This window comes from Podarcis muralis, chromosome 10 (assembly GCF_964188315.1).
Source record: "Podarcis muralis chromosome 10, rPodMur119.hap1.1, whole genome shotgun sequence".
Taxonomy (NCBI): Eukaryota; Metazoa; Chordata; class Lepidosauria; order Squamata; family Lacertidae; genus Podarcis; species Podarcis muralis.
The window spans coordinates 45,013,460-45,036,574 of NC_135664.1; the positions used below are offsets into that span (position 1 = coordinate 45,013,460).

Below are 23,115 nucleotides of genomic sequence, written 5' to 3' on the forward strand. Positions count from 1 at the left end.
GAGCGCATGCAAATGAGCACTCGGGCTGCGAGGGATTATGGGAATCTAAGCCCTCGCGAAGTCCTTCGCCAGCGTCACGAGAAGATCCACTTCCAGGGCGAAGGAGAGGTGGGAGGTTGCGGAGGGAGAGGGCGCGGCGACACCGGAAGTAGTTGGCTCTCACGTCCGGGCTTCGGTCGCAGCGACTTGTCTCGGGGCCTAGCGACAAAATGGCGGACTTGTCTCTGGACGAGCTGATCCGGAAACGCGGCGTCAGTGTGAACACGAAGGGGAGGTGAGCCGTGGAAGGAGCCTGGCGGGCGGAGAGGCCCCCCCTTCCCCGCGTGGGTTCCATTCCCCCCACGTCGCTGCCCGGAGGCGGGATCCCTGCTCTGCTCCGGCAGGATCCGGCTGGGGATGTGCACTCGGTGCTCCGATTGGCGCGCTCTCCTGTCAGTCATCGCCCACTGGAGCGTTCGGTTCTGCTTGGCCGTTCTCGGCAGAGAGGTGTCCGAGGCCGAGTGTGTGTGTTTCGCCCCATAGACGTGGGTCTGCGTGGAGAGGGGGCAGCACCCTCCTTCCGCAGGTCTCTCGGCGCCTTCATTGTGCTGATTCTGGCGCTTTGTCCCTAAGGGCGGCCCAAAACATTGTGTGCCTTCCAAGTGGGGCATCTTGTGTGCTGAGATGGGACAGTATTTGTTTCGGGGTGACAAACTATGCGCTATGGCATACAACCAGTAACTGATTGTAGAGACTTTTAGGGTGGCTTTGTGCATTGGGCCGGCCCTGCTTCTTCGCCTTGTGCATCATACAAAATTATTGGCCTTTGCTTTTCATACTGCCAATGTTTCTGTTCCTGAACTCTCCTCTTTTTTTGCTACTTTTACACTTCCTTTGACATGCAAGGCGATCTGCAGCCTCCATAAACAATTGTTCTATTGTAAGATTGAGCCACTTCTGAAGAGGATGGTCTGTTGTGCCTTCAGTTGAATTCACTACTGGATAACACAAGTTAAGGCTACAAAATAGAGGGCATGCTCTAGCACGGGAAATGTTGCTTAAATAATATCGCAGAGAAATATGTCTCATTAGAGAGCATTTAGATAAATAACTTAACATCTTTGTTGCGGTGAAGAGGTCACATCTTTACAATGTTGCTGCCAAAGGCCACCATTAGATTTTTAGCTAGCTCTGCTAAGGCTTTTTAGCTAAGTCTAATAAGAAAAAAAAAGATCTCGAATCAGACGTCCACACTCCCAAGGGAGCAGGCGGCACTCACCTTTCATTCTGATTCTTAGACAGGGTCCACCAGTTTGAGTGAAATGTGTTAAACAGAGAAGCAAAAAAACCAGCCAACATGTTCTTTGAAATATAGTTAAGAATTAATTCTGATTTGCCCCTTTCCCCTCCTATAAAAGCATGTTTTCCATTTAATATCAGGATGTTCTATTGTAATTGAAATGCTGCTTGGTAAGCTGACTAGATTTCAGTTACATCTCTTAAATACCCTGTTATATATATATTTAACCCATTTCAACCCATTTTAACAATATCCCAAAATTTTGGTGTGGTACATGCATTCTTCACAAACACAGATCTATGATTGAAATATGAATTTCAAATTTTGAAAGCTATGAGGGGCAAGCAATTCTATCTCTGTTAAATATTAATTGTTTTCCAAAGGAATGTATGTATATTGGATTATCCTTGTCAGTCAACTTGTATAATAACACTGGATTCCATTGTTGGTCTTTTCGCAGGTCTTAGTGTCTTCCCTTTTCTTTCACCAGCTCCAGCTTTCTCTTGCAGTTCAGATTTTAAAATCTCTGAACCTTCAATTTGGCCTCTTCTGTCACTTGGTGGAACTGTTGTGTTAGATCATAGAATCGTAGAATATGAAGTTGGAAGGGACCTCAAGGGTCATCTAGTCCAGCCCCCTGCAATGCAGGAATCTCAGCTAAATCATAAATGACAGGTGGCCGTCCAACCTCTGCTTAAAACAGTGGGAGTCTATTACACTGTTGAACATCTCTTACTGTCAGAAAGTTCTTCCAGATGTTTAGTCGGAATCCATGTTTACTTGGAATGTGAATCCATTGGTTTGGGTGCTAGCCTCCAGAGCAGGAGAAAGCTGCTCCAGCCCTTTAAATATTGGAAGATGGCTATCATATCTCCTCTCAGTCTCCTCTTTACCAGGCTAAACATACTCAATACCCTCAATCATTCCTCATAAGGCTTGGTTTCTGGACCCTTTATCATCTTGGTCACCCTCCTCTGCACACATTGCAGCTTAACTTCTTAAAATGCAACAGTTTGTTTGTTTTTAACACATGACATTTCTGTTCCAGGCTGAACACAAGGCCATTATTTGGTGGTAGACCTCGAATTGGAGTTCAACAAACTTTTCTAAGCAGATCAGCACCAAGTGTTGGTTTCCAGAGGACATTTGATGCACGACAGAAGATTGGCCTTACTGACGCCCGACACAAAATTGGCGTGAAAGATGCCCGGGAGAAACTGCTTCAGAAAGATGCCAGGTTTAAAATCCAAGGAAAAGTGCAAGACGCCCGGGAAATGCTGAATTCCCGAAAGCAGCAAGTGACCAAAGTTGTTGATGCCAGAGAGAAGATCAGTCTGAAAAGAAGCACTCCTAGTGCAGCCATTGTGAAAGCTGCTGTGGAAACGGTGGCCCCTGCCATGAAGATCACAAAAACAATTCAAGTAGGTTATAGTCAATATCTCTGCAGTCTATTATTGTCTCTCCAGCACTATCCTATGTGCTGGCAGCTCCTGGAGCACTAGTTGCATGTATTTCAAGGGAAACAGTTGGGGAAAGCATTAATGTGGCATTATATCGCATGTGTAATACAGAAAACGAAATCCATGAATCTGAGTTCTGAAAGTCTGCTTTGTTTCATAATCTGATAATTAAAAGTAGAGATCTTAGTTCTTCCTTTAAGCTTTGAGTATGCCATCATGATGAAACAAGGGATTTCACTGAAATCTTTAGGTGTTAATGATGTGTCTTTCTCTCCCCATCACAGCAGAAGGCTGCAACTCCACTGCACACTCATCCTGCATGCATGAAGGTCAACATTGTGAACAATCACACAAACAAACAGGTGTGTGCCATTCAGTAACAGAGTGGAGTTGTCAATTGTTGTAAAATCTAGTAATCTTTGAATATGTGTTTAATATTTATTTGATTTATTTCACTTGCTTCCAGTGAAACACCCTGAAGTGATTTTATGTTTGATTTTGGAGACTGGCATTATAAATTAATTTAAAAGTTTTACTTGCCTTATGTAATATGTTCACAGCCTACAGGCTGAGAGTGTTATCTGCATCCATTTCATTCATACAACTCACAGTTTCCCATATGCGTAGTATCTTGCAGTGACAATTCACAAAGTAGATTTGTGGTGCCTTTGGCTCTTACCCCTACATTCTTGTACTTGCTTACTACAATCCTTTCAGTACTTAGGAAATATCATTTTTAACTTCTGACCTCTATGTCTACCTATTTTGATGTTATTGGACAATCTTGTATTATCACAGTACACTTGCACAGGAAAGAAATCCTGTTTGCTCTGTCTGCTGTTGGCTAATCCTTCATGTTACAAAGTTGTTGGGCAGATTAATGCTTGGCATTAGTGCTGAGAGGGATTGAAGAGACTCTGGGCCAAACTGAAATTTATGGCAAATGTGTGCCTGCATGTAATGTACTTTAAAAAAATGCTAATTGCCACTAATTGGGAGGGATGCAGTAATAGATTGTGATGGGTGGGGTATTTAACCCATCCCACACTGTGATCTTGAGGAAATTCCCACTTTTCAAGCTGCTGTTTACATCAGGTGTAAGGTCCCACTGACTCCTGTGGGAACTTTCTGCACAATGCAAATTGTAGCAGGGAAGAAAAGGTTACATTCCCCCTCATGCCACAATCCTGATCCTCACCCACATCTGCACATGGATATTTGCATTTTAGAAATTGTGCATGTTAAATGCAAAGGTGCATTTAATATCATGTTTAGATTGAGTCTTCAAATTTGAGTTGACTTGAACAGCCTGAGGTTCCTGTATTGCAGGGGGTTGGACTAGATGACCCTGAGGATCCCTTCTAACTTTACAGTTCTATGAATGCTACTTAAGAGTCCTTTTTATTATCATGTCCTGGTATTAAGATGCAGCAAATCAGAGTGGCTACATACATGTATTTGCTGAGGCATATATTCAGAAAAACCTATTAGTAAACATGTATAGAACTGTTTAAGTGCATTAGTCTAGACTCCTTAGAATATCTGTATTACATCAGCAACCAGAAACATCAAATCAACCACTTGCATTTATATGTGTGGTTTTTTTGTTTCTTTTTAGTCTCCGTATGATGTAGAAGATGATGAAGAAACTGTATCTCCCCTTCCTAATAAGCAAATGAAGATCACTACCACAAGCAGCTTTCTGCACAGTGCGGTAAGGGTCTGTCTCGTTAGCTTCTCCACTCCCTCTACTTCCCAGTGGACATGTACTTTGGTTTTTTTGCATGTGCTCTGCGCTTGCATTGGCTGGACTTAATGGTTCCAGGTTTATGGTATTCTTGCATTCTTTTACCCTAAAACAGGGCAGCAGATTGCTGGCCCATGGGCCAAATGTGGCTTATAACAGGTTGCCATCCAGCCCATGCCCCATCAAGTGAGCTGTTGTGGAGGAATAGATCTGTTTCCATCCCAGCAGTCTACTCTTGTTTCTGTGCAAGGTGCAGAGAAAGAAAAGAGATGGGAAGTTAGGGAGAAAAAGGGTTTCTTTGTCCACTGCCAATAGGTGGCCCTTATCCACTTTCCCCCCTGGGAATGGGGCTCTGTAGAGCTCCAACGGCCCCCGAGCTGCTGCTTGCACCTGTACCAAACAGAGTGGCAATAGCCTGCACTACTGGCAAAAGCAAACTTGCTCGTTCTCCTGCTCTTGGGTCTGCAGTTAGTCTGTTCTCTTTGTTCAGGCAAACCAGTAACTGAAACTGTGTCGTGTCATTTGACTTTTTCTAATCAGAAAGACTCATTCATACTAATCATTTTCAAAGCAGAGAGTTCTGTAAGCTAAATGCATTGCCTGTCTTACATAGGGACTTTATTTTATGAAAGAAAGATAAAGAATATTTTATTTACACTATCTGTAGTCAGGCTGATCATGTGCCCATACTCTTGTCCTAAGCTAAACCTCCAAAACACCCTATGCAATGGAACTGTGTCACTGGGATTAATAGGATTATTCTGGTGGAAATAGAACCTGGATTGAAGCCTAAATTTGATATTCTGGATAATCTTTGTCCATTTAAAGGTAAAGGTACCGCTGCCCGTACGGGCCAGTCTTGACAGACTCTAGGGTTGTGCGCTCATCTCAGTCTAGAGGCCGGGAGCCAGCGCTGTCCGCAGACACTTCCGGGTCACGTGGCCAGCGTGACAAGCTGCATCTGGCGAGCCAGCGCAGCACACGGAACGCCGTTTACCTTCCCGCTAGTAAGCGGTCCCTATTTATCTACTTGCACCTGGGGGTGCTTTCGAACTGCTAGGTTGGCAGGCGCTGGGACCGAGCAACGGGAGCGCACCCCGCCGCAGGGATTCGAACCGCGACCTTTCGATCAGCAAGTCCTAGGCGCTGAGGCTTTTACCCACAGCGCCACCCGCGTCCCTATTTGTCCATTTAGGTATTTGGTTTTTTTTATAAAAAAAAAAACATCTTTGAAATGGACAACTAAAATGGTGTACAGCAATCCAGAATGGATTTATGCTGTGGTGTTAAGGGGTATGGTATTCTGATTTTCTTTATGAGTAAAGTACCAAATAAAGATGACATTATCTCACATTTTCCCAAGATTGTAGTAACTACCTTAAAACTCTGGGTAGTTTCTGCCATTTTTAGACCCTAGGGACCTAGTTTTTGAAATATTCTTTCAAAGTTATTTAGCTTATGTCACTTACGTGAAGTAAAACCCATTGAATGTGGTAAGACTTCTTTCCAGATAAACATGCATAAATACTCTGTTAGTTTATCCTTCTTGTCTTAAACGCTTCTTGCATATGTTATGATTTTACTACATCACAATTTCTCTTCTTTTCCAGACAACTAATAAAAGCTTCGTTAAGATCCTTATTTTCCCAAACTAACAACCTGATTAGTTTGACCTGATTGATCAAAAGTAGTTGTGTAAGGATAAGGTGGGATGGGGGGAGTTTTCCTAACTTGTAAAATAGTTTAAAGTTAATAATGGAATGTACTGTCTTTACACAAAATGTGAAATTTCTAACCCGCAACAATTAACCAATGTGCACAAATACTAAAAGAAATTTTTGAATGCATTAGCTGACTTCAGGAACTGAATGGTCTTCTCTACGTCACATTGGCTTTGTTTCTAAGGTTAAATCTTTATGGAATGGGAAATCTTGCTGGGTAGCTGCTGCTTAGGGGAGGAGGAATTAGTTCTGCTTCTGGCACTTGCAGTATTCAGGGATTTGTGTTCTCCATTTACATAGGCTGGACTCAGTGGCAACAAGTTCTCTCTGTCAAAGACAGTCCCCCTCACGAAAGTTGTGCAGAATGATGCCTATACGGCCCCCACAGCTCCACCGTCCCCCATCCGGACAAAGGCCCTGACAAACATGTCCCGAACCTTGGTGACCAAGGAAGAACCTCCCAAAGAGCCACCACCAGTTGAGGTGAGTCAAGGACACAAATATCTTTTTGTGGCCGCTACAGCTTCCTATTCTGGATTTTCATAAAAAGAAGAAGAACAAACCCTGTTCAAGTACAGCTGAATGGGGAAAAAATATTTCCTTCTTCCAGAGAAAACGGTGGAATTGGACATGGTAACTTGAATGGTAGAATCTGAAACCCATTTGCTTCTCATGCCTGCTATGCAGACATCTGTCATAAATGATTTCTTGTTGAAATATTCTCAGAGATTAAGATAATCTACCAAAAACAGTAGAAATTAAATTTTGAAGGCTGGATTTGGCTGAATCTTACCCTTGTCTTTCCCCCACTTCCTCAAAGCCCCGTTTACTTTGATCTATCTACCCGCCCCCAATCCCAGACTATATGCATGTGACACATTTGTCTGTTTCTTGGCAGCCGGCCTTCAGCCCATTAGAAGGTACTAAAATGACTGTGAATAATCTGCACCCTCGAGTCACTGAAGAGGATATTGTTGTGAGTACTGTATATTGTTGAAATCAGGGGTTTGTTTGTGTCCTGTATCTGTGTTCTACCCAATGTTTATAAAGTAAAATGAAATGTGTGCTTTCTTGAGAGAGCCTGGAGAATCTTAGGTGGTAGGAGCTAGGTAGATGTCTGCAAAAGCTCCAAGATGCCTAAATATCTTCAGAAAAATTAATTGACTTGAGAGCAATCTAACGACTTTGAGGAGAGCCACCCCTGTGTGTTCCAGAATTACTCTCCTGAATGAAGTCCTGGCAGGCTCCATTGTGTTCTTCACACAGGGGGAAAGTTTCCAAAGTTTGTGAAATTCAGAATGGTTTGCAAGCAGTTCTCTGACGCCAGGTTTACTGTCACATCCCCTCTGACTTTTGGTGTGGGGGAAATGGTCCCAGTGTAGCTTTAGTTAAACTGGATGTTCCGTTGCTCTACATCAGTCATGTCCAACTCCCAAGAGACTGTGATCTACTCCCAGTATTAAAAAACTGGCAGTGATCTACCCATTGTCATTGAAGGGAGGAGGAGCGTGCGTGGGGTGGGTGGATTGCCCACAGTTATTGAGCTTTGGGGGGGGGGAGGATTGCACGGTTGTTGAGCTTTCCCCCCGTAACTTTCTGTACACAATAAGGATCCCACAATCTGCCAGGGATCTACCAGTCTACTGGTTGGACATCCTTGCTCTACATGTAGTTTTCTGAGGATATACGGGACGTTAGGAATGCAAGGACTTCTTCGTGTAATGCATGAGAAACTTTAGGCATTCACTCTCACAAGATGTGATTATTAGATCATGCGGCCTTTAAAAAGGAGCAGACGTAGTTGTGGAACGTGGCTCTAATTGTGGATAGCTACGTCGAACCTCAATTTATACTACCTGTTGGGTAATAAAGTACTTTCGTACTCTGATTCTGAGTTTATTACCTAAAACATGGATTGTGGGGTGAGGGAGGGGCCTCTGGCCCGCAGACTTAACTAGGTCCACTCAGCCTCCCAATTTGGTCTGCTCTGCTGTTCTTCCCCGGCCACAACCATATGTCACTCAGCTGATATCATACAAACAAAGCACCCACTGCAAAGGAATAACCAGGAGCCTGGGAGTGTGCTCCCAATGTTCCTTTGCAAGTGCTGTTTGTGTTCAGTACTGTTCAGATCGGGTGCTGCATGCAAGCCACACTGCTTTCACCAGGGTCAGAGGCACCTGACAAATGACACCAGATTATGACAAGAGAGAAGCCTGGGTTATTGGTCAATTGTAGCAGATGGAGGGTCAGCCACAATTTGAACTGGTCCTGTGGCCAAAAAGTGGTTTCCCATCCCTGACCTAAATATATTTATCTGACTGTTGTTGGAAACAGAAGGCTGGACTAAGTGTTCCTCTGTATGCTCCAGCAAGGCAACCTCTATGTTCTTAATGTGTGAGTGTTCAAATATCAGAGTTGGCAGCTGTGGCCTTGACTTCCACACTAAATTCCACACTAACAAGAAATGCTTACAATCACTGATGCAGTAGCAAAGATGAGCTGAGTTAAATAAAACTATACTGTTCTTTTCTCTTTCCTCAGGAGTTGTTTTGTGTATGTGGTGCCCTAAAGCGAGCCCGTTTAGTGCACCCCGGAATGGCTGAGGTGGTGTTTGTGAAAAAGGAAGATGCCATTACTGCGTATAAGAAATACAACAACAGATGCTTGGATGGTGAGTGTGCGCCTCATGCAGAACGCAGAAACGTTTTACTTCCCTGAAGATCTCAGATGGTACTTCTTCTGTGTGTAAGAAGTCAGGAAATTATTAATTAATTGTTAATGACTGCCATGAGAGGCTGAGCAGTTCTTAGACTATTATTGTATCAGGTGTTTAGAAGACACAAAATTTGCTCATATTGGAGTGAGAGTGATATTGCAGGCACATAGACGATAACTTGCCCCTACACCAACTAGATATACAGTAATACCAAGATTGTGAGAATTAATGCTCTTGAGAGACTGCAGAAACTTTGCGGTTTCAGAGTTTGGGTAAGTAGTTAGGGTATTGACATGAGGAGGGATATTAGTTCATTTTGCCCTTGTTTTTATTATGTATTTTGTGGTTTTTTTCTTGTATTTTTATGCTGTGACTGCCCTGAGTTTTGCAGATGCAGGGCAGTATAGAAATTTAATTAATAATAATAATGTATCTCAAAATAGAGAAGCTTAGGCTCAAACTGTGTATAATGGTGGGAAATCTGTGCATTCAAATCCAGGGATCTTGTTTAATGAGCAGAATGGATGCACAGTGAAGAAACCTATACCACTTTCCTAAGGTTTAATACTTGGTTTTCTTTGTTCTTCTCCATCAGGCCAGCCAATGAAATGCAACCTTCATATGAATGGGAATATCATCACATCAGACCAACCTATCTTGCTGTATGTGCATATGGGTTTGTGTTCATAAAACTATGGTGTAACATTTTTGCTCCTTCACAAGGTGCCATATAATTTTTGTACCCAAGCAAAATACCAAACAAGAGTTTGTTGATATTTAGATTAAAGCTTTTTTTACTAATTTTCCTATATATCCAGCACTGCTGTTCAGATTATCATCTGTATGAACAGGTGTCCTTCCATCTAAATATGGCAGTAGGCTTCTCCCAGCCTGAAATTGCTTGCTTAATAATCAGAACAACAGTTTTGGTTCAGCAGTGTAAATTGATCTGCATTTCACCATTCGACAACTATTGATGGTGGAGCTCCCTGGGGTTCTCTGTGTTCTTCTTTTCCCGTTCCATAACTTTTTATACCTTAATCTGAAATCCTCAAAAGTACACTTGGCTTAAGCTAGCTATGCAGGCAGTGGATGGTAATTGCTGCTGCTTGACTTGACACTTGTTCTGTTGTGAGGCTAAATAGTGTATCTCTTCTTGTTCTCCCTAGTCGATTGAGTGACACCCCCTCAGTGAAGAAGGAAGGTGAACCACGTCGGACAAGTGTAGGAACTGCCTCAAATCCACCAGCTGAAGTGGATCCTGATACCATCTTAAAAGCACTCTTCAAATCCTCAGGGACCTCCGCCTCTGTGCAACCTACAGAGTTCAAAATCAAACTTTGAGGAGTGGCAGGCAAGGAGTGGACTGGAAAACTTGTTGAGCGTGGGAAATAGGGAGACAAGTGTGGGAACGCAACTGATGTTGTGTTTGACCATGCTGAAACCTTTGTTTTTCTACAATTGCTACCTTCCTGTACAGTAGTGTTCTCCCTAATGTATGTGTTCTGTTTTCATAGTTGGAGTTTTTGTCCACATATTTCTAATGGAATAATCTTCCCTTCCTCCAGTGATATATCACCAAGCTTAGAACATTTAACTCTTTTTCCTTTGTTTCAACCACCCTACCTGTATCCAGCCAGTGAAAAGTGCAGCTAGCAAAGGATGTGAGTAGCATCTGTTTGGCACTTGCACCCTTTGAGTGAGAGATGAGAGTCCTTTTTACTGATGATGGACTGCATTTCCTTTTCAATTCAGCTCTGCCTGTAGCAGAGGCCAGGATTTGGTAGCGGTTTTAGCTGTTCTGAAATTGTAAAATTAGTGAAGGAGAAGCAGCAGCAAATGTTCTCTTTGTTCAGCAGCTAATGGAAGGGACTGTGAAGGCAATGCAAATAGGTATAGGCACAGGAACATAGCACATCTTACACTTCATCATCTTCTTTTGTCGTTGTAATAATCTGCTAGTGCACTGAGAGAAAGAAGCATGTGCCCTGGTGTTGGTGTACTCTTCAGTCCAGGAAGTCTCACAGATGCTCTCTTTGTGAGAATGCATGGGCTTTCTTTCACTTTGTATCATTTACAATGTGTTTTTACTATGAAATTATGTATTAGGCAAGAAGAAAGTGTTTCTGGCTTCAGCAGTCACTTCTCATGCCTGATGCCTTAGAAGCACTGCAGTGAATAGAGATCCTCATTTGTTCAGTCCTGACTGATTCTGATGCACCACTGTTTTGTAGCACCTACACCTTTCTTGGAGGCTAATGACACCCAAATAAACTCCAGTGATAACCCCCTAGGAACTATTTCTACAGGGCATCTGTTTTTACCCTACACTACCTTATCCCCGAGTGTAATAGTCAGGGGGGGAAAATCCAGCCTCCTGCTCTCATGGAATTGTCAGTTGTAAGAGTTGCATCTTTCAGTACTCTGGGCATGACTGCTGCTCCTGTACAGCACTGTTGCTTATTTTTCTGTACTGGGAAATGGCGGGTGTATCTTGTGGTTCATATAGAGGAGAATCTATCGGTTTGGCATAGAACAGGGATAGCAGGAAAATGAGTTGCCTATAGCAAATGAGGATTATTTGTTTTTTGGCCATGCTGAATTTCCTCTGACACGCCAGTCTTCGCTAAGACTTCCTTTTTCTAGCAACCCATTTAGTCCAGTGAAAATGGAAAACTGACAAGGGTTAAGAATAATTGCATTGGTTTTATACTAAATAAACATGCAGATACTTGTATGGGGGCTTGCATTTTTATACTTCCAGCTACAAGACGAGAGCATTGCTGTTTATCTGTGCTAAAACCCTGCAGTGTAATATATCTGCTTTCTTCCATTGTAGAACCTGGTGCTCAGTGGATTCTACATTCCTTTTGCTCTTTGTTCTGTACAGTTTCTTAGTTTCATTTAGCAGGTACACGTGTTATGTCACACAGTAAACCTTCACAACATGGAAGGCATTTGCCTCCCAATGGGTTTTTTTAATCTGAATTACTAATTTGGACCGGTCATAATTTCACCCTTCCTGGGGAGATGTGCTTATGAACGACAATTGATATTTTGTGCAGAACTGCTGTTCCCTGTACCTGTGTTTCATTAGCAGTTGGTTACAGGGGAAGGGAAGGTTGGGGCTGGAGGACATTATGTATTATGTTTCTGAATAAACGTTTGTTATACAGAACCTGTATTTTGCCCTGCCTTCTTGGATTGCAAGGAAATCAACTGATTAGTCAATAGAGTCCTGTTGGTTTTTCACTTTTGGGGGTGCCTGTCAGCAGAATCAAATAATAAAGATTTCTGTGGATTGTGTCTTTTAAGGCTGCTGCTGGGGGCTGCCATGTTTGAATTCTCTCCCATGGAGATGGGAGGGAAGAAGACCCAGTTCCCTGACATGCTGTTCTTTATGTGCAGGAATATTTTTTTTGTAGGGAATGTTTGAGAGGTCATGAGAGAATATTGCATAGTCGGAAGAAAACAGGATTATGTGGCATAAAAACAAAATGCTATTTCGTCTTCTATGGAGCTGTTTTGTTTGACTATAGACTTCTAGGGCATTTTGACAGGTTTGCCACATCCTCACTCATCTCTGTTAGAAGAAATGAAATAGAAAAGCATTAAAAAAACAGACATGTTACAAGGCTGTTTTGATCTAATAAAAATACTTGTGAAGGTTTAAACATGTAATGGTTCTGAGGCATAGCAAAGGGGCAAACTGAATGACAATGTCAGCGGCTGCCTCAGGTCCCAGCTCACAAAGGACCAACGCCAGTTGCTCTTTATAAACAAAAGTCTTTATTGCGGTTTATTGTTGGTTTGACATCAGTGGCGCGCAGCGCTACGTCTGAGTCCTTAGACCGGCGAAGCTCCATCTGAGTCTCCACCCCCTGTACACCAGCTTAAGACTCTAACCTTACTCCACCTCTTCCGTCTCTCCTTTCTCCTCTGGGTCCTTCTGCCCCCCGGGGTCTCCTCCTTTCTGGATTCTTCTGACGCTGACGCTGACCCCCCTGACTCCTCCCCCTCCTTTCGGCGGGCTTTGGGACCTGGCTCCCTATCCGGGCTGCCAACTGCGCCGCCCTCCTGTACATTTGAACTTGGCGTGCGCGCCCAGCCTCCAACCTTCCTCTTGACCGTTTCCTCGCTCTCCGATGGAGGCGTGGCCAATCCTGACTCCTCTCCTCCCGCTGGCGGTGAGCCTCCTGATCCCAATACCTGGGACTCCTCCCCCCTACTGCGCTCTGGTGGGGAAGCTGGTCCTGATTTCCAACTGCTGCTCTCTGAGTCCCCTCTGGCCCCTTCTTCCTGGGGTGTCCCCCTAGGCACCCCCCTTGCTCTGACCATGGGAGCCCCTTTCTGTGAATCTTCCGATTCGCTGGAAAGACTCAGAGACCTCGGACCGCTGTCATCGCTAACATTTCCTTCGGATTCCTCCCCCTCGCTCTCTATTTCCTCCCTTTCCTGTGCCTCTGCTCCTGAGCCCCTGACAGACAATATGATTTTCCATCTATATTTTTAGCTGGTAAGACTTCTCATTACTCATTAAGATAGCTGTAGAAATTTCACCACCACCACTTTGTATCTTTTGAGTTCAGCTGTACTACTTGGGAGAGTCTGTGAGGAAGCCAAGGTTTACTTCAGAGGTTCCCAAACTGGTCTGTAGTCCAGCAGTGGCCTTTGATCTTCGTTCAGGTGGGCTTTGGCATGTCCACATTAAGTATTGAGTTTTAATTGTATGCTATTGCTTATATTGCACTCCAGTTTGGATGCAAAGTGCAATGCAATAAAATACAAAAACAAAAAACGAAAACAATTTAAAAGTATATTGCATCTAGCAAAACACACAACACCAGGAAGAAAAAAATCATTAAATTGCCAAGACCCTCAGCGATTTTCATGGCGGGGAGGGGAGAGCCACTGGCTTAATTTGAATCTGAGCTGGGCCTTGGCGCCTGTTCCCTGGGCGCAGCTGTGACCACTCAGCAAAACGAGAAGATGCGCGTGAATCTAACTTTGCTCCATCATACCGCTTGAGCTCCTGCGCACGCGCACTTGGGAGTAAGCCCCGCTGAACCCAGGATGCTTTGGATTAGGATTGCGCTGGAGCTGGAAGGGCCGCGCTAAATCCAAGGACGACAGCTGGAGAGTTGAGGCGGCGGCTATTTTTCATAGCACCCAGGCCCCGCCACCCCCGGGAATTAGGACTATCTCCTTCATGCCGCCCATCCTGGGCACCCTGAAGAACTGCTATTCCCAGAAACCTTTGCGGCAGTCCGTCTTGGGCTGCCGGATGACGTCACTTCCTCCCGGTCCGCTAAGATGGCGCCGTCCGAAAGGGCGCGTGGGGAAGGCGTCGAGCCGGCTGCGCCCCTCGGCTATGCGGGTGAGCAGACGGAGGGAAGCGGGGTCGCCGGCACAGCGGTTCCTCCGGGGCCGCGGGAGGGTCACGAGGGGGGTGGGCTCGCCACCTTTCAAGGTGCCTGCAAGGCTCTTCTCTGGATCTGCAGGGCACCTTCCCAGCTTGCCCGGGCTCGCTCTCGGTGCTGCCGCGGCTCCCCGGGCTGCAGCCGCTATGCCTTCCGCAAGGAAAACCGCACTCGCCATAGCTCAGGCGTTTCTGCAAGATTCTTGCCACTAAGGCACGAATCTCGGTGAGGCGGCGACGCAGAATTATATATTCGAAAAGCGTTATTGGTGTGTGTTTGTTCCTCCTATGGGGAGCTCCGTATAGAGAAATTCGGATAAATTATGGAGAGAAATTCGACACTTTATTCATTGGATCTGTGACTAGGCAACAGGTTTTCACACCACTATCCCCCATCCCCCCCAAAAAGTAGCGTTAAACAAGAGTGTTTGTTCTTTCTAACTCGCTTCACGTGAAGGTGTGTTTTTTTTAAAGTTTTTGAAGGTTTTAAAACACAACCATACTGCATGCAAGTTGATCGGCCAGGACGTTTCTGCACGTGTAGCTGATCTTTGGATATGATGGGGAGGGTAGGGTCAGGATCTAAAGAAAAATCTTAACAAATGGCCTTTTGCTGCAAAATGAGTGGTGCTTTGTATGTGGGATTTTGGGTTCAGCAACCAAACTATCCTCTGCCCCATCTCTGGTCTCCCAGGCCCTAGTCCATGGGGTGGGGTGCATGACTTTTACTATGAAAGATGTATTTGGGTGAGGGGAGCTGAATCCTCTTTCTGCCCTGTGCTCCATTGCTTCAGGCACTTTTGTGCCAGCCCAGCTCCAATGTCATGATTAGTGTCTGCAAGCTGCTGTCTTTGATGTATTAAAGTGTCCTCCAGGTTATAATTATTTGCTCCACAATTTTTCTTTTAGCTATTCCAGTTAAGTTCTCTGAAGAGCATCATTTCCCTCACTACCTCTATGTAAAGGAGCACAAAGTCAGGGAGGACACAGATGTGAAGAGGCCTCAAAACCGCACACTTTTTGTCTTGAATGTTCCCCCATATTGTACAAAGGTGAGTTTATGGGGGGGGGGGAGGGGATTATATGAAGGCCCCGGCAACCTGTAAACCAAGCCAAGAAGAGAACAAATATTAATACAGTGGTACCTCTACTTACGGACATGTTCCGGGGTGCCATTTGCACCCCAAAAAGTCCGTAAGTATTGCGCCACTTCTGCGTGTGTGTGATGTGATAGAGCGCTCCTGTGCATGCGAGAAGTGTGCAGATTGCTCATGCACAAAGCGGCAAACCCGGAAGTAAACACTTTGGGGTTTGCCGCGTTTGTAACCAGAACAAGCGCAAGGTGAAGCAAACGCAACTCAAGATATGACTGTATTTAATTTGGAGAGCTATGGAGAAAATGTAGAAGAGAGAGAATGGTGAATCTGTGTGTTCTTCTGGCTTTTAGAACATGTTTGCTATTTTTAAAAAGTGTATCTTAAAAATAGTAGACATACACAGCTCATAAATTATGGGAAGACGCTAATCACTGGCTACTGGATTGCATTTGAGTTTCCTGGTCATCTAATCAGTGAACTTCACTATCAATTCAAAAAATTACCAGGGACAGCTGCAATATCCTAGTTGTCGGCTATATGAGTATCTGCATAGGAGATTGTAGCTACTGGCCTGCAGCTGGTTGTTAGATGTAAATGATTAGGTAGGGTATGATTGAAGAAGCTGCCTCATACCTAGTCAGACCGTTAGTTCTATCTAGCTCAGAAATTGTCTGCTATGTAGCTCTCAAGAGTTTCAGATGGGACATTCCCAGCCATACCTGGAGATGGCAATAGCTAGAGATCAATGGGATGAAAAAGAGGGAGAAGATAAAGCTTATGTAAAAGAATTAGAATTGCTTTGAAGAAGACAGTTAGGTTAGGATATTAGAACTCCTATTAACTATTCTGTACTTATGCTGGATATTATGTTCTATAATAAATATACATTGAGATATAACTATAAGCCACCCAAACATAGTTAAATCTTTGTTAGTATATCTCACCCAACATATCTTGTGTGGATATGCTCAATTAAGCATGCAGAGGTGGCTTGGGGAACCTTTGGCTCTCCTGATATTGTTGGGCTACAACTCCCCTCATCACATGCTGGTGGGGATTGATGGGAGTTGGAGTCCCAACATCTGGAGCATCAAAGGTTCCCCAGCCTTGGTGTAGAGCAGGGTTTCCCAAACTTGGGAACTCTTAAGGAAAGTCTGTACACTGCAGACTAACTGTGAGTGAATTACCAAGTGACCTCCAGGGACCAGTGCCTTGTAGAGGAACCCTGGAATGTAAATTAATGTTTAATTAATATGTGAATCAACAAGATTGGTAACTCTTCTTAGTTTCCTGTTCCTCAATTATTATTATTACTTTTGCCCTGAGGAAATGCCTAGGGTAAGAAATGGTAGCAAGCCCAAATCCTGAAAGGAAAGGGGCAGAGCAGGACATGCTGTCAAGGGCATTAAAAGGTAGGGGTGGTTTTCAGCCATGAAATGCCAAAGGATCAAGTACAGATGTTAGAGAGGTAATTAATATCAAGTACAGATATTAGAGAGGTAACTAATAATAATACAAGTATTAGAGAGGTGAGATGATGAGGGGAAATAATGGGGGATGATTTCAGGTTTCAGGAAATGTCCCTCTTATAGCCATGAATTGTCCCGAATTTCATTTTGTTGCTTGAAGGAATGTTTGTCCAGGCTGTTCTCGGGCTGCGGTTCTGTACGCTCTGTGGAGATGTGTGACAAGCCAAGTCTGGGAGAAAAGAAAGAAATGCCCAAGACGAAGTTTTTCAACACAGAAGCACTCCAGGTAAATCTTGAACCCTTGAGCAAGGGTGGAATTTGGAGAGGTGGGTGGGAATGTAGCATTTTGGGGGTGGGGGGGGGGAAGCACTCTTAAGAAAAGGACCAGAGCTAAGGCTTGACTCCCTGTTACAGCAGCTTGGACTTCATTCCCTGCAAGTTCAACCAGCCTTGCAATTTGACGTCTGCCTGTGTGCTAGGCAAAAAGGCTGCTACTTTAACAGTACCAAACTGCACTGCTGAGTTTGAACATACCCTCTCCCCTTTCCCAAGCAATATAGTGCGGAAAAGGCTTTCATCAACGGGTGGAGGAAAGCAGGCAGTGCACACGGCATGTTTCGTGGGTGAGTGTTGAGCTCTGGAGGCTGTGCACATCCCTCTTCGCCTCTTCCATGTTTAAAAGCCCAGCAGCACACATGCAGGTGGACCCAGAGCTGAACCTCAGAGGCAGCATGTATGGCTGGCTCTCTTTTTTCGTGTAAAAAGAGAGGAGGGAAGGGAAGGGAAGGGAAGCACGACGAAGCCAGGGGAGAGAGCAACAGGGATGTGTTTTCCCCCTTGAGTGGGTCTTTCAGTGGCTGGCATTCTTTGGTTTGTGTGTGAGTGAAAATAGACCCAGTCCATAATCATGAGCTTCTTGCTTTATAGGGGTTCAAGGTCGCTTATGTTGTGTTCAAGAATCCTGCTGGGGTGCAGGCTGCCAAGTCCTTATCAACAAAAGACCCCCTGGTGATATCTTCCCAAAGGCACCCTGTGCAAATGGGCATTCACAGTAAGTTAACCACAAATGCCTAGAAATTCCCTCTTTCTTCCTGGGCTGGCCTTCAGGTGTGTAAGGATTTAGTTTGTGGCTGGTGGAGAAATCTGAGTGTTGTACAGGCTCACTTGGCAAGTCTCTCTCTCAGCCTAACAATCCTCATATGAGCTGCAGTGCTATAACATTTGGGATGAGATTAAGGTGGGGAAGAGCTACCCTGAGCTCCTTCGTGAAAGAATGGGACAGAAATAGAATACTAGTATACCAGCCAGTGTACACCACTTAGAGGGGGCTGTGAATAAGTATACAAATTCTTTAATTTAACAAAATTAGGTGTTCGCCTCTTAACGAGATTACATTTACCCATCCTTTATTACTTTTGCATTCCCCAGGCACCTCATTCACCTTGACTAGGCAGGGCACCTTGTCTCACTCAGATGCAAGGCCCACGCCTTCCATTTCCATCTACAACCATTATCAAAACTGGTAGAACATAGGCTTTCCCCAGCCTCTGTGCTGTATAGTCAGACTGCCTTTGATTTGTTAAACGAGCAAGGAAGGGAATGCAGAGCCACTCCCTGACCCATCTCCTGTCCTGTGACATTGTCTTATACTAGGGGTGTCCAACCTTTTTTGGCCACCTTCAGGGTTCACCACCTCCCTGAGGGCTACATACTGGCTGTGAGTTTCAACAATGTATGTGCATGTGTGTTTGCACACTCTAGTCATACAACACTCATGCAGGCCACACACACTCACCCCATTAGACATTCAGTCACTCAGCACTTAAGAGAGAGTAAGAAAGAGAAGAAAGCAAGCATTTCCAGTCCTCTCCAATCCATCGCTGGAGTGAAGTTGGGGGAAATGCTGCCTGTTACTCTTAAAGAGCAGGCAGAGGGTTTTATCCATGATCTCAGCACAGTGCTGCTTGGCTCTACGCTCAGAGATAAACGATCCCTCTGCCTGTTCTTTAGAGAGGATTGTTTCTCTCCATCTCAGATTGCTCTCTAAGGATCAGGCAGAGGGCTTTATCTGTCAACCAGATCAGTAGACAAAGAGCAGGGGCTGGTGGATCACTTCCTGCAGCTTGCCAGGCTAGATCTGGGCTGCAGGTTAGCCCCCGTTTTATAGCAGTCAAGGACAGCACTTCCTGTGAAGCACACATTAAGGTAGCAGCAGCATGTCCCAACTTAAATGTACTGTGGCATGGAAGGAATCTCCTTTTCCAGAGTACAGGGACAACCTTGGAGTATAGGGGAAACTGGGCCTTGTTATAACAATAGGATTGATTTCAATAGGCCTTTGGCCAATTAATATCCTACAGCCTTTTAAATGTATCTGTGGGAAGAGGGGTATTGTTTTGTTGTTTTGGTTTATTCTATGAACTGCCCTGGGATCTCTTGATGAAGGGCGGTATATAAATTAAGTAAACAAATAGCCAAGCAGCAAGTGGTTTGTGCAGTGGTGTTTGGTATTTCTTAACCGTAGGTGCCTCTAGTAGGAACTGTCAGTCACCTGCCAGCAAACGACTGCTCATTGACCTGAGAGAACAGGGTTTGCCATCACAGATAGGCATTCAAGTCCAGCATGCTGTCATTCTTAGAAATAGCAGTAATTGAAATTTGATCTTGTTGTCCCCCACTGTTGAGTCCCTGGTTTCAATTGTATTAAGGGGGCCTCTAAAGTTTCCAAAATTGTGTTTTGTTCTTCTGTTGTCTTGAACATTTTTTGCACTGCAAACTGATTTATTATTTGTTTGTTTTTATCTCAGAATGGATTGCTAGATATGCAGCTTCAGTTGTGGATCCTGCTGAGCTGAAGACAGAAGTGGATGCTTTCATGCAGGCCTATGACAAGAAGGTTGCAAAGGTATGCATTGCTGAAAATATAATGGTATTAGCCAAGCATGCCCTTCTCTTGAAGGGTCCTTTGGATTCAGCATCACCTGTCTGGGTTATGATCAGCATTGACTGGGTAGAGACCCAGTGTGATGTAGTGATTAGAGAAGACTAGAGTTTAGATACTCGGCCATGAAGTTCACCTGGTGTCTTGGGCCACTCATCAGCTGATGAGCAGGGATTAAATCCTGCTGACTTGGCTGCATGATCCTGTTCCATGTTGGGAACAGGGTGTGCAGCCAATGCAGGAGTCAACCCTGTTCTCTGCCAGTGATGTCAGCTGATGGGTGGGCATGCTTTGAAGGAAATGACCTTGTGAGACAAATTGGACCCCCTGGTGGGCCATGATTTGTCTGTTGGCTGGAATTGAATGTGTTGGAGGGGGATTTCCAGCCGGTGGCAGAGGACAGAGTGACTCCAGGAGACATAGGTGTAAAAACCCAAACTAAAACGAAGACTTTATTACTAAGCAAATAAACACAAACTCTGGTGGATGTTATTCCTGCAGGCAGGCAACAAAACTCAGCTTTTTTCCTTTATAGCAACGGTCACCTGCAGCCAATTAATCCCAGAAACTTCTTAAAGGTATACACACATGTTTCTGTGCCGAATGTCCTCTAACAGAATGTTGAATGGAACACATTGCCTATATTTCTGGGTTGCTGATAACACAATCCTGCTTTCTCCAGAAAGCCCTTTTCATATGGCAAAAGGCTTTGCACTGGGCTCTTTTGCTCAAGGGCTGTGAAGTTGGGCAGGGCACCTTCTGAAATTATAAACAGTATTTCTGAGCTTGGGTTGGGCTGGGTGATTTATCAATATATTGTCCAAAACTGGTTTGAAGCCCATATTGTGATATTGGTTTCATAGTTTTTGACCTGGCAATATATTGCGAGTGGGTGAGTGAGTGTGTAAAAATCACAATGAGGGGAAAACAGTGAAGCTAGCCAATGCCTTAATAGCCATCCTTATTTCAGACATTGTGATATATTGGTATATGGTGGTGTTTAGATGGTGATATATTGCCCAGCCTTACTCACGGGGAAGCTGTGAGCTTAAAGCAGCCCCTCCTGACCAGGCTTGAGATTGCTCTTTTTATTGACGCAGGAAGAAGCCAAAGCTGAGAAGGAAGATGGCATCCCGGATGAGGAAGGGTGGGTGAAGGTGACAAGGAAAGGTCGAAGGCCTGGGCTCCCTCGGACTGAAGCAGCCAACTTGCGGGCACTGGAGAGGGAGAAGCGCAAAAGGGCACGCAAGGAGCTGCTCAATTTCTATGCTTGGCAGCATCGTGAGACCAAGAGGGAACGTGAGTCATTTCCTCTTCATCTGCTCTCTCAATTCTGTGGAATATTTGATGCAAGAGAATGTCATCTAATTTGAATAGCATACCGTATTTACGGGAATCTAATGCGCACCTCAATTTTCAAAATCTTGAAACCAAAAAAGTGTTTGCTGGCATCATTGTATCTAACACGCACCCTAATTTTTGCAATGTAAGGAAAAGGTAAAGGGACCCCTGACCGTTAGGTCCAGTCGCAGACGACTCTGGGGTTGCAGCGCTCATCTTGCTTTACTGGCCGAAGGAGCCAGCGTACAGCTTCCGTGGCCATGTGGCCAGCATGACTAAGCCGCTTCTGGCGAACCAGAGCAGCGCACGGAAACTCCGTTTACCTTCCCGCTGGAGCGGTACCTATTTATCTACTTGCACTTTGACGTGCTTTCGAACTGCTAGGTTGGCAGGAGCAGGGACCAAGTAACAGGAGCTGACCCCGTCGCGGGGATTTGAACTGCCCACCTTCTGAACAGCAAGCCCTAGGCTCTGTAGTTTAACCCACAGTGCCACCTGCGTCCCTAATTTTTGCAATGTACTTTGGCCAAAAAGTGTGCATTACATTTGAGTAAATATGGTATTCTTTGCCAGCCTGAATTTTGGTGAAAATGTAGGAACATCAGAAGGAGCTTAGTTACTGTTTTCTGACCAGTTAAGATTGTCAGGTGTTTTGTGGAAGGGCAGATTTTTAGCTTCCAGCATCTTCTGAGTGTTTTTATTTCAACAGTAGCATGTTCTCATTACTATGCTTGCTCAGGGGATGTCTGCAAACTTTGCCACCTTTAGACATCAAACCATCCCAGAACTTGGACAGTGTGGAAAGTTAACTCAAATATGCTAGAGGAGCTTTTTCCTGCTGTGACACTGGTTCTTTCTCTGCTTTATCCAATCTCTCCTTTGTGCGTTTTTCAGACATAGCTCAACTGAGGAGGAAGTTTGAAGAGGACAAGCAGAAAATTGCTCTCCTGCGGGCGCAGCGGAAGTTTCGGCCCTACTGAGTTGCAGATCTACAGCTATTCTGAAAAGAACGGCAGCCACAGTAAGAAGTTCATTGCTGGGATAATTTTGACTTTTTCTCCTTTCCCCTCCAATATCTCCTGGAGTGTGATGGATGCAGCAGATGATGAGGGTTTGGAAATGAAATCATCATGTTTGCTCTGACACTGTAACACTGACAGTTCATCAGCTGCCTTCTTCCCCTGTGAGGAATTCTAAGGCTGCTGTTCAAATGCAGACATGTAAATATATGTTTTTATATTTGTGATACACTGCATTTTTCACTCTACAAGACACACCAGACCATAAGATGTACCTAGTTTTTGGAAGAGGAAAACAAGAAAAAAAAATCTGAATCCCAGAAGTAGCCAGCGGGATCGCACCGCAGCAATTCCTGCTGGCTATCCTAGTTTATGGGATAGCCACATGCAGCCTCTCCTGGGCAAGGGGAGCCTTCATCCTCTGCCCGGGAGAGGCTGCATGCAGCTAAGGCTCCCTCTCGGGGAAAACCCCCAAGAGCCGCACACACGCTCCACGCGGCTCTTTAAAGGGAGCGCTGAGCAGAGCCTCCCGTCTGCATTCGCTCCATAAGACGCGCACACACTTCCCCTTACTTTTTAGGAGGGGAAAAGTGCGTCTTACAGAGCGAAGAATACGGTACATCAGGTTTCTAGTTCTCATCGTCTTCACCAATACACGACTTCTATGTAGGAATTTTTACTGGACAATTTGTGTGCCACACAACCTGTCAAAGAACAGCTGCTTCTCTAGCTTGCACAACCCCATAAGAAACTTGCATCTCTCCTGTAAATACCTATGCTATGGATGCAAGCGGCACCTTGGAAAAGCAGGCCTGTCAGAGGCTTATTTTGTGAAGCCAAAAAGAACATCCCAGTAAAATTTCTCCTCTATTAGTCTCCTCAATCTGTATCACCAAACAATAA

General features: G+C 44.7%; 2 protein-coding genes across 7 annotated transcripts in view; both read left to right on the forward strand.

The window, feature by feature from the left end:
• Positions 1–116: 116 nt before the first annotated feature.
• On the forward strand, positions 117–11,285 carry POLDIP3 (DNA polymerase delta interacting protein 3). 3 transcript variants are annotated; one of them, XM_028746272.2, is made up of 9 exons: positions 117–274; positions 2,328–2,700; positions 3,024–3,101; positions 4,358–4,453; positions 6,508–6,690; positions 7,106–7,183; positions 8,752–8,881; positions 9,522–9,588; positions 10,096–11,285. In XM_028746272.2, the coding sequence occupies exons 1-9, from the start codon at positions 210–212 to the stop codon at positions 10,268–10,270; spliced, it is 1,245 nt and encodes a 414-aa protein (XP_028602105.1). In that variant the 5' UTR covers positions 117–209; the 3' UTR covers positions 10,271–11,285. The 3 variants fall into 3 exon arrangements, with proteins under 3 accessions (XP_028602105.1, XP_028602106.1, XP_028602107.1); XM_028746273.2 differs by having other exon boundaries at positions 3,027–3,101; XM_028746274.2 differs by having other exon boundaries at positions 9,522–9,602; positions 10,096–10,221.
• A 2,885-nt stretch (positions 11,286–14,170) lies between these two features.
• The window catches only part of RRP7A (ribosomal RNA processing 7 homolog A), a 40,095-nt gene continuing 31,150 nt past the window's right edge, over positions 14,171–23,115 (forward strand). For all 4 annotated transcript variants that reach the window (XM_077935444.1, XM_077935443.1, XM_028746351.2 and 1 more), the window contains exons 1-7: positions 14,171–14,303; positions 15,255–15,397; positions 17,072–17,197; positions 17,839–17,962; positions 19,719–19,816; positions 20,953–21,151; positions 22,088–22,214. In XM_077935444.1, the coding sequence (XP_077791570.1) occupies positions 14,240–14,303; positions 15,255–15,397; positions 17,072–17,197; positions 17,839–17,962; positions 19,719–19,816; positions 20,953–21,151; positions 22,088–22,173 (840 nt within the window). In that variant the 5' untranslated portion in view covers positions 14,171–14,239 and the 3' untranslated portion in view covers positions 22,174–22,214. The remainder of the gene's footprint in view (positions 14,304–15,254; positions 15,398–17,071; positions 17,198–17,838; positions 17,963–19,718; positions 19,817–20,952; positions 21,152–22,087; positions 22,215–23,115) is intronic.

What these genes read in the sequence shown, in the direction of transcription:
- POLDIP3 (XM_028746272.2), top strand. Translation starts at nt 210, where the DNA reads ATGGCGGACTTGTCTCTGGACGAGCTGATCCGGAAACGCGGCGTCAGT. An exon ending in AGTGTGAACACGAAGGGGAG is followed by an intron (nt 275 to 2,327) that starts GTGAGCCGTGGA and finishes TTTCTGTTCCAG; the next exon opens with GCTGAACACAAGGCCATTAT. An exon ending in CAACAACAGATGCTTGGATG is followed by an intron (nt 8,882 to 9,521) that starts GTGAGTGTGCGC and finishes CTTCTCCATCAG; the next exon opens with GCCAGCCAATGAAATGCAAC.